This window comes from Lepidochelys kempii, chromosome 2 (genome assembly GCF_965140285.1).
Source record: "Lepidochelys kempii isolate rLepKem1 chromosome 2, rLepKem1.hap1, whole genome shotgun sequence".
Taxonomy (NCBI): Eukaryota; Metazoa; Chordata; order Testudines; family Cheloniidae; genus Lepidochelys; species Lepidochelys kempii.
Genome location: NC_136381.1, coordinates 158,997,264 through 159,011,917, shown reverse-complemented (window position 1 = coordinate 159,011,917; position 14,654 = coordinate 158,997,264). Strand labels below are relative to the sequence as shown.

The 14,654-nt window shown below is 40.7% G+C and overlaps 1 protein-coding gene across 3 annotated transcripts in view; it reads right to left on the bottom strand.

Annotated features, from left to right (window-relative positions):
• PLEKHG4B (pleckstrin homology and RhoGEF domain containing G4B) overlaps nucleotides 1-14,654 on the bottom strand; it is a 200,406-nt gene that overhangs the window by 31,497 nt on the left and 154,255 nt on the right. For 2 of the 3 annotated variants that reach the window (XM_073332598.1, XM_073332600.1), the window contains 2 exons: nucleotides 12,110-13,023; nucleotides 4,349-4,601 (listed from right to left, as the gene is read on the bottom strand). In XM_073332598.1, coding sequence (XP_073188699.1) covers nucleotides 4,349-4,601; nucleotides 12,110-13,023 — 1,167 coding nt within the window. The remainder of the gene's footprint in view (nucleotides 1-4,348; nucleotides 4,602-12,109; nucleotides 13,024-14,654) is intronic. The other variant, XM_073332599.1, reaches the window with a different exon arrangement.

Below are 14,654 nucleotides of genomic sequence, written 5' to 3'. Positions count from 1 at the left end.
TATGAGTGAAAACTGCCAGTTAGTTGAGTGGTGGGACTGGCAAGAGCGAAGAGGCTTGTTTTTCATCCAAGTACTGGAACACAGCCCAAAACCACTACTCAGCTGAACAGCGGGACATATGAGTCAAAGACAATCTGATGCTGCTGAGTATCAGCTACAGGCAGAAGAACATGTCATGGTTCCCTTGTGCCTACACTCACGAAACAACGAGCACGCTGGGAGAGTCATTTGGAAGGGCAGTGCTACAAAACACTCTTGCCCAACTTCTCCAACAAACCAACCACATTGTAAGTGGCACACTGGTATTTGCTCCCTTCAGACAACCCAGGAGAACAAACAAACAAGCTCTTCATGTGCAGGCCGGATATCTGGCAAACACAGGATATGGGCCGAAGGGAACGGTACAGCATATGCTCAAGGATGAAGACGGGAGCGGGAGAAACAGGAAAAGAGCAACTTCTTGTGTGTCACCAGACTGAGAAAAGACTGACCTGGTTATTGAAGTTGCCTCACCCATCCAACCCTACACACACACAGAATCAACAAAGCGATCACTTTCCTCCACAAAGGGAAAGAAAACTCAGATCTCAGCCCAAGGAACTATCATTCAAATTGGCCACCCTGCTATGGCCCAGAACTTTCAAAGGGGTCTGAGACATCAGTAAACAACTACCACTTTCATACTAATGGTGTCTAGTAATGAGCACTAAAGCACTAAATCTCCCTCTCTTTCACCCAGGCCTTGAGCAGAAAATGGCACTATGTGCAAAATGCAGCCTGAAAGAATCTGAGTCCAGGGCACTGTCTTCTAGAGCAGAGAATAGATCACCACAGCAAATTTCTTTCTTGTCTACCAGCATCCTCCAACCTACTAACCGGGCATTATGGACAAAGTAAATATCAAGGACTGACACATCCATGCTGCGGAACGTCTGCAAGCTGAGCACAAGCAACAGGGTCTTAGAAGGAGTCACTTCTGAAGGTCAGAGTCTGGCCCAAAGAGTTAGTCTTCCAGTGTTTGTAAAGCCTATTAGACATGAACAACATTAAATACTCCAAGTGCTACAGTGGCCTGACAGCCAGGTTATTACATCCCACCTATCCTCTGTAATGTATGTTCTAGAAAACTAGAAGTAGTATGCATTGCAAAGGGGATGAGGAATAGAATAACTTGCTCCTTTGTCAGTAAGAGCACACACAGCATAGAATGCTTTTCCACTTTACAAACACAAATTAATCCTCAACACTCTGGTATGGTGAGAAAGTAATAAAATCCTGACTTTTTCATCCTAGTCAATAGGAAAAAATCACAGCTGTTGCTCCAGGTGCGGGGCCTACATTAAGCATTCACAACAAAAGTGATTCCCTTTTCAGATCATCTCCTTACTTAAAACACAGTGGGCTGTTTAATCAATCATTTATTGTCAGGGTTGGGATTTTCTTTTGTGGTTAATACTGGATATACAGATTCATTAGGAAAGAGTAAAGAAACACCATGTGAAATTGGATGTGTTTTTCAAGCCATTAATGTTCACTTCCCAATTTCTTTTAATGTTGCTTTGACACAATTATCGCATGCCAGAAATGACTTCAATAGACACTATGGGAATTTATTAAAGTGAAGCAGGTTTAGAAAGCAAAAATAGACAGACAGAAACCTATCTCCTTCTGCTGTAGAGCAACATCTGAGGATATGTGGTTCAGACAAAGATGGCTATTATGGAATATAACAGTGGGGCAAAAGTTGTGTAAGATATAATAAAAAAACTGAAGAATAATGTTCAATTAATGTGAATCACAAACAATAAGACAGTATTTGTTAAGATATGCTGTTCAAAATGGGAGAAGGGGACAGACAAAATACAAAGAAATGCAGGAGCAAGCAATGGGAAAGATTTTAAACCCCTTGAACCCTGGGCTGCTACTGCAACAATTATTCACTTAAAAGTATCCAGCCTTCTATATTACAGTACTCTCTACTTAACCAATGTATTTGAGCACTCAGGACCACAGAATCATGACTGATGATGGCCAAGTGGTTAAAGAGGTAGGGAAAAATAGTTCATTATAGTGAGAGTAACCATGACCACTATAGTTAAAAGTTGCATAAAAGCATTTCTATTCTGCCCCATCTGCCTTTCCCCCCTCCCCAGCTCCCAGTCACTTTTGGTTTTTAGGCTGATATTATGGTGTCCACTTCAAAATGAACTCGTTTGGAAAGTCTGAGCAAAAATTATTCCAGTGTTTTGCCATATGTGGAAAATGAAAATAAAAAAGCTTTTCCCATTGTAAAAATGACCTATTTTTTAACACTGGTAACATTGAAATGACCAGTATAAAGTTGAAATAGCAATAGTGTTGTTTGAGAAGAACCTTTGTATGTTCTGGTGAAAACTGTTATATATTTTTCCTTGTTACAACTCATTTAAATCACTTTATCTGGATGTACAATACATTTGACACAGATTATCTTGCTAAACTTGAATGCATGGCTAAGAAAGACTGAACTGCACAGGTATGCGTGGTTAAATAAGGTGTGCAGTGAATGAGGTAGGGGTTTCACATCCCCTACGTATCTGTGTACCAAAAATTGACCAGCTTGTAATATGTGCAGAACTGTCTTCTCCTGTAAAACTCCTAAGGTGAGTGGAGTAGGACATTCCGGTGGTGTCTAACACAACAGTCAAATGTTGAGGAATTTCTGACCATAACAGTCATTTCCTGATGTTCAAGTGCTTTCCTTGTCACTGTAGCATTCGATTAACATTATTTTTGATGGAATTATAAGTTAAGCCAACTTTAAAACAACGTAATATGCAAAGATACATCTTTGAAAACATTTTATAAGGAAATCCTGATCACCAGGCCCATTCTACTTATCCCAACAGCAAAAATCGACCTTAAATCCGTTTTTCCCAAACTTTTGAAAGATGGGCCTTCCCTTCAGGAAAATTAATCGCATGCCCCTGCAACCCTGCCATATGTTGCTAAAGCCCTCCCCCTTTCTCTGCCCTGTGTTAGCGCCATACTGAGATTTCTGCAGGCGAGCGAGGGGCCTGGTCCACACAGGGCCTCTCAGGAAGGTAATGACATGCTCACTTGCATGACCTCCCCACCCCCATCAGTGGTTCCTCAGGTCCTGACAATAGACCAGCACCATTTCAGACACTCTATGCCCCTTTCCACAATGGCTGCGCCATCCTCTGGATCAGTCGTGCTGACGCAGACTCCCCATATGTTGAAAGAAGGGATGTGCCCTGAACTCCCTACTAGCAGAGGGTCAGAATTAGGCACACAGCGAAGGAAGCCCAACAAGGCATTTCCAAACAGCAAAATGTTAGTGCTTTTAAATGTAATATTTTAAATTTATTTTTCTGTCCAGACACATCTGATTAGCTGAGTGGAAATGTTCATATACCTCAATTAAACTACGAGTGGAATGCTGGAGCCTGATACCCAAAACCACAAGCCACGCATCAGACCAGCCTGGTATATGCAGAACGATCCTTCTGCCATCCCAGAGCCATCCCTTGGGTAGGGCGAATCGGGGCGACCACTCCAGGCCCCGCGCTTTGGGGGTCCCCACGGGCTGGTATGATTGGCCGGCGCAGTCGGTCCCGGAAGAGATGAATTCATCACTTCTGCCCTGGGCCTCGCACCCCCATAGGGACAGCCCTGTGTCATCCAATACACATCCCTCTATGTACACATTATACACAGAGAGCACATACCACCATCTTTTCTCTGGTTAAATGTCGGTTATATTCAGCGGGTGTGGTTCACACATGTCAGAGCAGATGTGTAAGCGGCAATTTGATGCTTTGTCTATTGTAAGAAAATTACTGTCAATAAGGTGAGATTGTGGAATTTAAGATTAGTTTCCTCTTGAAACAATGTCAGCCCCCCTCGTCCCAACTCACTTGTTGACATTAGGGTGATCAGATGACACTAGGTACTTTCCCAGTATGATTGCAAATGATGTTATAAGAGCACCTGTGCATTAGTTCATAATAGGAAACAAAATTAATAGAAAACATAATTATAGAAAACCGAAAACTTAGAGGCAGTATTACTTCTAGCAAATTTAGAAAGATTCCAGCCAGCATGTTTTGAGATATCAAAAGCTGCAGCTGCGTGAGGACCTAGGGGTATATGTACAACTCTCTGAGAGAAGACAGCAGGACACATACACAGACAACAGTAATCATTCGTCACAGGACATCTAGATCATTCACACTATGAGAAACACAAAAAAGGTAAGTGACATGATTTATTCTGTCATAGGATCTGTGATTAACTCAAAATATCTGATTCTAAGAATTCACCCTTCTTTGGAAATGGGACTTACATGTCTGAGAAAACAGTGGCTGACACGCAGTGGGAAGTCTCTGCAGTGTTCCAGCTCTTTTAGAAAATACTGGCAATGGAAATCATAAAGCTTCTCCAGGTTCCCAAAGATAATATTCCGCTTCCCTCGCAAATCCTGAGGTAAATCGATTCTTTCCATTTCTGGAAAATAGTTGTCGATGATATATCCTAAGGATCTAACATATTCCCTTTCTGTTGTGATCATTTCATCCATTATATGTTGCACTTTGCTGCTGGAAGACACAGAACAGCTGTTTTGAACAGTGACAAATTATGACAATGTGTAATCACTGAATACTGAGTGACTGTCTTTGCTTATTTGCATTATTTGGCTCATTTTTACCTGACCTTTGAGGAAATCACACTGTAGCACTGGCAGCTAAGTTGTTTATCATTATAGCAACAGATCTTTCAAGTTTTTTTTGTTCTTGTCTCAGGAGCAAATTTTGCCCCCAGTTACAATGGCGGACTCTCACTGACTTCAGTAGAGTTACGTGGGCATACCAGAGGACAGAATTTGGTTTACAACAGTCTACAACAGCTGTAGTGTAACAGCTAAGCAGCCAGAAAAGAAAGAAAGAATTTTGAGCTCTGGAAAGACTTTTTCATTGTATTAAAGAACTTTCTATTGCATTTGCAAAAGTGTCATGACCTTTTCCATTCCTGCATTCCGTTTGGAAACAGAGCAACATTCCTGGGATGATAAACTAACATATAGCTAAATTCTCATGAGTTTCCCTAAACAATATATCCTCTAACACAATATGAGCTCCCATTGAGAAAGCACGTTCAGTTCTGAAAGATTAAAATGTGACCAGTTCGAGCATTACAGGAAGATCTGCATTCAGGAAAAACATGGCAAACTGAGGAAGCAATCAGTTTGCAAGAAAAGACAATTTCTGATGAACATTTGACAACATAGAAGCAAACAATTTCTTTAAGGAAAAAGGTGTATTTTCATTCATAGACCATGTGGTTGAGAAATAAAATATAGCATAGAAATAAAGTATAGAAAAGTGTTATTTTCTGTGAGATTTCATTTACTAGGATACTTTATTTGCAAGGAATTGAAGCTATCTGAACTTCTGATGATACAATATAGAGCAAGTTTGATTTCATAATAACTAAGTTTTTTTCTTTTTCATATTAACATTCCTACAATAATTTCAATAAACAACTTAAAAATAGTAGAAACATTTTTGGATGGTTAACAATGACAGGAACAGATTTTAATCTTTACTTCTAACATAACAAATCAAACAAAACCCAACCATTATAGTAGATTCATCATGATGGGAAATGCTGCTGAATAAACTTGATTTAATGAGGTGGACATAGCTGATGACAATATGGAGAACTTTTTTATTTATTAAATTGTTTTAATGGCATCTGAGGTGACATACTAACAATTCCATCAGCTGGGGGGACATAACTATTTATATTATGAATTTTTTCCCTTTACCAAATTGGCTAGCTCTTAAACCTTCATCAAAGAGGCGAACTAGAATAACGTCAGTCAGGATTTCCTGTCCAAAAAGGGAAATGCATCTTACAGTAGCTCTTTAGTGTCAAGATTAGAGATGAGCTTGAATCTTAAAAACCCTAGATCTGAAAATCATTGAATTTGGGGTGTTGAATCCAAATCCAGATTTGTGTCTGAATTCTATGGCCAATAACTTGGATCAAACACCAAACGAAATCCCAGATCTGGACAACCACAAGCTTTAAGTGAGGTGGGAAAAAAAATCTGGATTCGGACCTAAATGTTGTAGTCCAGGCCCATCTCTAGTCCCATAATAAAATAATGATATTTTGCACTTCTATAGTGCCTTTCATCCAGGGATCTCAAAGCATTACACTGTGACCTCTTTTCTTCCATTTCTCACCAGAGGGAGAAAGGAGGTCAGAAAGTGTTTCGCAAACATTAAGTAAGCTGCACAAAAACTTTGTGAAAGAAGCATTAGTTTGCCCATCTTTAGAGCTGGATGAAAAACAGGACATTTTAATGACAGTTTTTGTGAAAAAAATTAGTTCATTTTTCATCAAAATTCAAATTTTCATAAAAAATTCTGTTGAAAGCTTCCCATTTTGCAATGTTCAAACCAGCTCCACCTATGAGTAATCAGAGTCACAAAAAATTTAAGGGACAGGTTGAGGCTGGCCTCTTTAGAAGCAGCATTGTCAACTCTCAAGATTTTTATCTTGACTTCCATGGTATTTGGTGTTTTTCTTAAAGCTCCAGCACCTGGAGTCAGGTGAACACATGAGAATCTTGAGGTTTTTTAATAAATACATTTCTAGCTCTCCTGGCTGCAGAGAAAAGCTAGAAAACATGACCCCCCCCCAAAAGCTCAACAAATGCAAGAAGGTAAATAATGGACCCCACATTTTAAAAACCTCATGATTTGTAAGACAAGTTTATGTATTTTAGGGCTTGACTCATGGTTTTTGAATGGTTGGGATTGGCACTTCTGCACACGTGCCAAGCAGACAACCCACGGTGACACACTGAGTCAGTGGAGAGCTGGGACTAGAACCTAAGACCTTAATTCCCCACTAATTTATACCAGTGTAAATAAGGACTCTCTCTAAAAAAGTGAAACTCATGTAAATGACAGGAAAATCAGGCCTCACAAGTCCATATTCAGCCTCACTCTTGAATCACTACATTGTACTCTGCCTCACGCTTCATGGAAAAGTCCTATATAATTTAACAGAAAAATTAAATACTTCCAATAGAATTCTATAGGATAATCAAAAATAAAAAAAATCTTACAAAAAGTATGCCAGTATTTATTAACTGTGGTAGGTTTTAAGATAACCAATAAGAATCTATAAAATTTTGTCCCTATTAAATTCTAAAGGACATTTCCATAAGGAAATGAAGACCATATTGTAACTCATGGCATTCCGGAGTTGAAAATCATAAGCAAAACTTTATCTTTTTATGCTTTAATAAATACATAATCCAATACAAATGCATTAAAAAAAACTTTTAGCAGACCTAATCCTGCAAATCCTAATCCTGCAAATGTGAATAAAAATGACTGATCTGATAAATGCCATTGACTGCAGTGGTTCTACTGGACTAACTTTTCTCACATCCATTTGCAGGATTGGGTGCAGTTTTTGTAAACTCCCATTAAACCGCTGAGCCTGGTGAAATACTATAAAAGTCTGTGGTCCCATGACTTGGTCTAGAATAATTAGATAATCAAATTAAGGAATTTTGTCTGGAGATAAGTACCCAAATTTGCATGGATTTAAGTGTCTGCAAGATTGGGGCTTAAATGTGGAAAAATAAAGAATCCTAATTTTATAAGAAGGCATTATGGAAAAGTGGAGCCATTCCAAAGTTAACTTCTTTTTTATGAAATGAGTAAAGTCAAATAAAACGACAAACTATTTTGATTGTATTGGATTTTTTTTTGTAACTACTAAAAGTCAGTGTACATATGTTTTAAAAGAGGAAAGTACATAATTCAGTTTGCACAGTGTGTTTTGGACCGTTTAAAAGCAGCATTTACAGATTAAAAAAATGGAAACCAAACAGACTTTTTTAAAAACACCAATTTCTGTGCAAGAAAGATCACACAGGATGTCCATTCTTCCTCTATTGAACAAATTGATGGTAACATTACGATTCAGTAAACACAATTAAGCAAGTGCTTAACTTCAAGATCTTTAAATCAATGGGATTTAACCATCTGCTTAAGTTTTTGCTGAATAAAGATGGTTTGCTGAATTGAACCCCTTGAAAGCTATAATACACAGATACTATAAACAAAATGTATGATTATTTATGAACTGCTATGGGACACATTCTGATATTCTTACTCAAACTGAATATCACCTTACTCCATAAGTAATACCACTGGCTTCAGTGGGATTGCTTGCAGAGTATGGTGTTACTCAGTGTGTGTAAGAGTATCAGAATCTGGCCCTCAATTACTGACAACAAATATGAACAGCTGGACTTTTAAAAAACAAACATAAATCTTGAGCTCTGTTCAGGCACACACACAAAGTTAGGTTTTTTTCCTTTTTTTGTACAAGATTATTAAAATATAGGTCGATTTAATCATAGATTTTGATTTCAGTTTCCTTCTTTAGAAGCAGTCAAACTTTGGTCTTCCTTTTAACTTTTTTTTTTGGCACTAACTGGGATAATCTTGAGTGAGAGAGTGTGTGTGTGTGAGAGAGAGAGACCAAAAGTAAGTTTGACAGAAAAAAAAAATAGTGAAATTTAAGAACTTCAAATTGGAGCAGAAGACAGTGTTTAAATTCCCTCTGAATTTGTAAATGATGTTTATCTGTATTTCCTTAATATTCTGTCAGCAACTCTAATACAAATATACTTTATCTTAAAGAAAAACAAATTATTTTAATGGTCATTTCCTTATGGAACACTATCAAGATAAAAATAATATATTTAAAGCAGTTCTTTACCATGGTTAGTCAGATTATTAAAATTAAAATTTTTTAAAAAAATCTAATTCACTTTTAACTGTGCGGTGTGATTACAATATGCACTTCACTCAGCTTGGAAAATGAAACCTTTCGTTAGTTTCAATTTCCGACTCTTAAGTAATAGCACAATGGGTTGGTTTTCCAAAACTGGAGGGAAACATTTAAATCCAAAAATCCCAACACATTAATATTGAAAAAATATGGAAACATTTATTTTCATACTAGGCCAAGGCCTCAATCCTGAACAGATTTACACACGTGTTCAACATTATGCCCTCTGAATAGTCCTATTGATTTTCAGTGGGACTGCTCACAATGAGTAAAGTTAGACTCATAGACTTTGGTCAGAAGGGACCATCATGATTAGGGCCCCACCAAATTCACGGCCATGAAAAACACATCACGGACCTTGAAATCTGGTCTCCCATCGCGAAATCTGGTCTTTTGTGTGCTTTAACCCTATAGTGTACAGATTTCACAGGGGAGACCAGCATTTCTCAAGTTGGGGGTCCTGACCCAAAAGGGAGTTGCAGGAGGGTCACAAGGTTGTTTTAGGGGAGTTGCAGTATTGCCAGCCTTACTTCTGCTCGGTCTTCTGAGCGGGGTGGCTGGAGAGCAGTGGCTGTTGGCCAGGTGCCCAGCTCTGAAAGCAGCGCTCCGCCAGCAGCACTGCAGAAGTAAGGGAGGCCATACGATGCCACCCTTACTTCTGTGCTGCTGCCTTCAGAGCTGGGCGGTCAGAGAGTGGAGGCTGCTGACTGAGGGCCCAGCTTTGCAAGCAGCAGAGCAGAAGTAAGGGTGGCAATACCATACCAGGCCATCCTTACTTCTGCACTGCTGCTGGCGGCAGCTCTGCCTTTCGAGCTGGGCTCCCGGACAGCAGCCACTGCTCTCCAGCTGCCCAGCTTTGAAGGCAGCACCGCTGAAGTAAGGGTAGCAGTACTGCAACCCCCTCTACAATAACCTTGCAAACCCCCCTGCCCTACCGCCCCCCCCACATTTCCTTTTTGGGTCAGGACCCCTACAATTACAACACCCTGAAATTTTAGATTCAAATAGCTGAAATCATGAAATTTATGATTTTAAGAATCCTCTGAATGTAAAATTGACAAAAATGGACTCTGAATTTGGTAGGGCCCTAACCATGATCATCTAGTTTGACCTCCTGCACATTGCAGGCCACTGTACCTCATCCACCAACTCCTGTAAATAGACCCATAACCTGTGGCTTTTACTGAAGTTCTCAAATCATGATCTGAAGACTTCAAGTTACAGAGAATCCACCATTTACACTAGTTTAAGCCTGCAAGTGACCTGTGCCCAATGCTGCAGCGGAAGGCAACCCCTCTCCCTCCCCCCCCCCCCCCCCGGGGTCTGCCAATCTGAGCAGGGGGAAATTCCTTCACCCCAAATATGGTGATCAGTTGTACCCTGAACATGTCGGCAAGGCCCACCAGCCAGACACCTGGGAAAAAATTCTCTGTAGTAACTCAGAGCCTTCCACATCTTGTGTCCCATCACTGGCCATTGGGGATTTTTGCTACTAGCAGTCACAGCTTTGCTACATACCATTGCAGGCAGTTTCATTAGACCATCCCCTCCATAAACTTGTCAAGCTCAGTCTTGAAGATCGTTAGGTTTTTTGCCCCCACTACTCCCCTTGGGAGGCTGTTCCAGAACTTAATTCCTCTGATGGTTCGAAACCTTTATCTAATCTTGAACCTAAACTTATTGATGGCCAGTTTATATCCATTTGTTCTTGTGTCCGTATTGGCACTTGAATAATTCCCCTCCCTCCCAGGTATTTATAGAGAGAAAACATATCTCTCCTCAGCCTTCGCTTGGCTAGGCTAAACAAGCCAAACTCTTTGAGTCTCCTCTCATAAGGTAGGTTTTCCAGTCCTCTGATCATCCTAGTAGCCCTTCTCTGCACCTGTTCCAGTTTGAGTTAATCTTTCTTAAACATGGGAGACCAGAGTTGTACACAGTATTCCAGATGAGATCTCACTAGTGGTCTGTATAATTGTACTAACACTTCCCTGTCTTCACTGGAAATACCTCACTTGATGCATCCCTCGACTGCATTAGCTTTCTTCATGGCTGCAGCCCATTGGTGGTTCATAGTCAACATGTGTTCAATCAATATACCCAGGTCCTTCTCCTCTGTTGTTTCCAATAGACATGTCCCCAGCTTATACCAAAAATTCTTGTTGCTAGTCCCTAAGTGCATGACCTTGCACTTTGCACTATTAAATTTCATTCCATTTCTATTACTCCAGTTTTCAATGTCATCCAGATCTTCTTGTATGATATTCTGGTCCTCCTCCATATTGGCAATACCGTCCAACTTTATGTCATCTGAAAATTTTATTAGCACTCTCTCTCTTTTTGTGCCAAGGTCATTAATAAAAATGTTAAATAAATGGGTCCCAAGACTGATCCCTGAAGAACACTACTAGTAACTTCTCTCCAGCCTGACAGTTCATCTTTCAGTACGACCCGTTGTAGTCTCTCCTTTAACCAGTTCCTTATCCATCTTTCAATTCTCATATAAATCCCATCTTTTCCAATTTAACTAATAATTTCCCATGTGGAACCGTATCAAATGCCTTCCTGAAATGCAGGTAGATTAGATCCACTGCGTTTCCTTTGTCTAAAAAATTGGTTAACTTCTCAAAGAAAAAGATCAGGTTGGTCTGGCACAATCTACCTTTTGTAAAACCATGTTGTATTTTATCCTAATTATTGTTGACCGCTATGTCCTTAACTACTTTCTCTTTCAAAACTTGTTCTAAGACCTTGCATACAATTGAGGTCAAACTAACAGGCCTGTAGATTCCCAGATCACTTTTTTCCCCTTTCTTAAAAATGGGTACTATATTAGCAATTCTCCAGAATCTGAGTTTACAGATTCATTAAAGTTAAGCATGTGTGTAAGTCTTTGCAGGACTGGAGCTTAAATCTTGAACTCCTTACTCAGTTTCCACTAAACTCTTCCTTGATTTCAGTGGGCCTCAAGTAAAAAGTCTAAGAATTTGTCTATTAAGTTGTATAAACTATCAAAAACCATCTCCCCCAGCCCCACCAAACCTAAGTGTTGGGTCTAAAATGACTTGACAGTGTCCCTTTAAAATAAGAACAACTTATTCTGTATTCGGTATGTTGAATTTAATGTCTCTTTTAAACTGTTTTCCAGAAAGCGTTTAGAATATTACAGTACTTTACTTGTTCCTCCCTCAACAAAATGGATTGTGTTGTGGCCATTTCTCACCTTCCTGCTCTCTTTTTATCTTCTTCTTCTGTATGATGGATCCTTGATGGGGAAGATAAACTGCGGTTTCTACTAATCAAAGGGCTTTTAATAGTCAAGCGCTGCATGTATTTCTTCTCAGCAGCAACACTGCTGGCCACCTCCAATCCCTTGATATAAACGCCAGTGTATCCATGGCGGTGCAACTCGCTGTAGCTGCTCTCGCGCTGAGTAAACTCAAAGCTTTGAGTTTTCTTCATGATTTTCTTTAGTGGATGTTTTCTGTGGCGGGTAGTTGGTGACTGGACTGGCTCAGAATAGCAGGAGGCTGATCCTGAAGTGGAAACATTGTCCATATCTTCTGAGATTGGGCTAGTTTTTTGAAGCCCACCCAAGAGAGGAGTAAATGTCTGTGGCAGAGATGCATTAAACGGCACATATACATCCATATTTTGATTGGTGTTCTCCTGGTCTAAAAAAGGTTGTACTCCTGATGGCAGGCTTGTATGCTGAGGTTTATGCAATGGCTTAACATTATCCCAAATGTTATTATCAGTGCTAGAAGAAAGTCGAGAAAAGGACTGACTTGGTTGTCTAGCACCTTCAGTATCAAACTCACAGTTAACTTTTGCATCAGCTTCCTGGGGAACTCTGCGAGAAGTTTCTTTGTTGGAACCTTTGAGAGCTTCAGAAAGGACCTCTTCTAAATGGTGCCTTGTTTGCTGACATTTTAGCCATAAAATATTCCATTGTTTTAGTTCCTTTTTGCTAGCCAGACCCAATACCATCTCATTCACTTTTTGAAAGTTTTCTGCAGAAACTTTTGTAGCTTCTTGGTGGTAGCTCTGCAAACTCTGAATCACTGATGGAGAGTATTTGTTCTCCACAGTAAGATGTTCAAGATATTCATTGCAGTGTAACATCCACCCACGTGCCTAGATTAAAAGTGAAAAATACCATTAAATAATAAGACCGTGTACTCATAAAACACCTTCTGTTTTAGAATCTCAAAGCAATTTACAAATATCAGGGTGAAAGTCAATCTTGTGCAGAGGACCAGCAAAAGGCCTGTGCAATATTTAAGTCCCATTTAAGTGCTCATAATAGATCTTAACATGATATACGTGCTGAATAGGCATCGTGCTGTCCCTTTACACAGGGCTGAATTTTGCTTCTTATTGTATGTCTACACAGCAATCTAAGCCAGGCTTGAGCCTGGGCTCAAGCCTAAACCCCCTTGTGTCCACACACCAATTGTGTTAAGCTATGGCTTGAACCCAGGATTGGAGGGTCCAAGCCCGTGTTAAGCTGGGACCTGGGGTCCAAGCCTATTGCTTTCCTGTGTGCATGTGGCTCTGGCTTGACTCGGGTCCCAGAGGTTCTCTGGATGTATCCCAAAGTTCCATGAGACAATTTCCTTAGTCCCCTCTATGCCAACAATCTGTGGTGCAGTCCCAGGGAGGGCGGGGGAATGGGGATGTGGGTGGGGAAGGAGCAATGGCCAGAGAATGGAGCTGGGACTAAGCAGCTGCCCTGCCGGGAGTGGGAGTGGCAGAGCTCCTGACTCAGCACAGCCAGGGGAGGGATGATCCCCAACACCTCAGCAGCTCCACCTCCCTGCAGGGCAGCTATTTGGTCCCTCTCCACTCTCTGGCCCTTGCTTCCAGCCCTTCTCCCCCCCCCCCATCCTTCCTAGGGTTGTGAGTTACAGAGGTGCCCAGGCAGCATGGGAGCCAGCCCCAAACTTCCCCACCGCCTCCCGGGATCCCATATCCCGACCCCGTGAGGTGTGGTGGGGGCAGGGATAAGGGATATGGGATCCCGGGAGGCGGTGGGGAAGTTTGGGGCTGGCTCCCATGGCTCCCACACTGCACCATGAGCCCTGGGGATGCACTTCACTGCTCTGCAGCTGGCAGCAGCCAGGCTGGGGTGCATGTATGTGTGTTTTCACTGATACCTTCATTTTGTGTCAAACTTCAAAATAGACAAAACTAACTAAAAAAACAATCAAACAAAAATCCTGTTGCTGAACATCCCACTTTAAAAATTAAGAATTGCAAAAAGTTTCATTGAAATAGTTTGACAACCCTGAACATTGATGTGCTAATTATCCTCAGAACAGGTGCACACAGGCATTTTCCTGCCAATGTGACTCAGCCCAGCGTTGGAGAGCCCAATTCTCAGATTAGATGGTAGTTCAGTATAAAGCCTTCTCAAACTGCCGTCATTCTACTGAGACAGCCACCAAAGGAGCTAATTGTGCAGTTTATGTATTTGTGCTCCTCATGGGCAAATGAGTCCCATCAACAGCACCACTGCAGTTAGGAAACAGGGTGGGCAGTAGAGTTTTCCCACAGTGCAACACATGTGTAGGGCTAGGTCAGTGGCTCTCAACCTTTCCAAAATACTGTACCCCTTTCAGGAGTCTGATTTGTCTGGGGTACCCCAAGTTTTACCTCACTTAAAAACTACTTGTTTACAAAATCAGACATAAAAATACAAAAGTGTCACAGCACACTGTTACTGAAAAATTACTGACTTTCTCATTTTTATCCTAGAATTATAA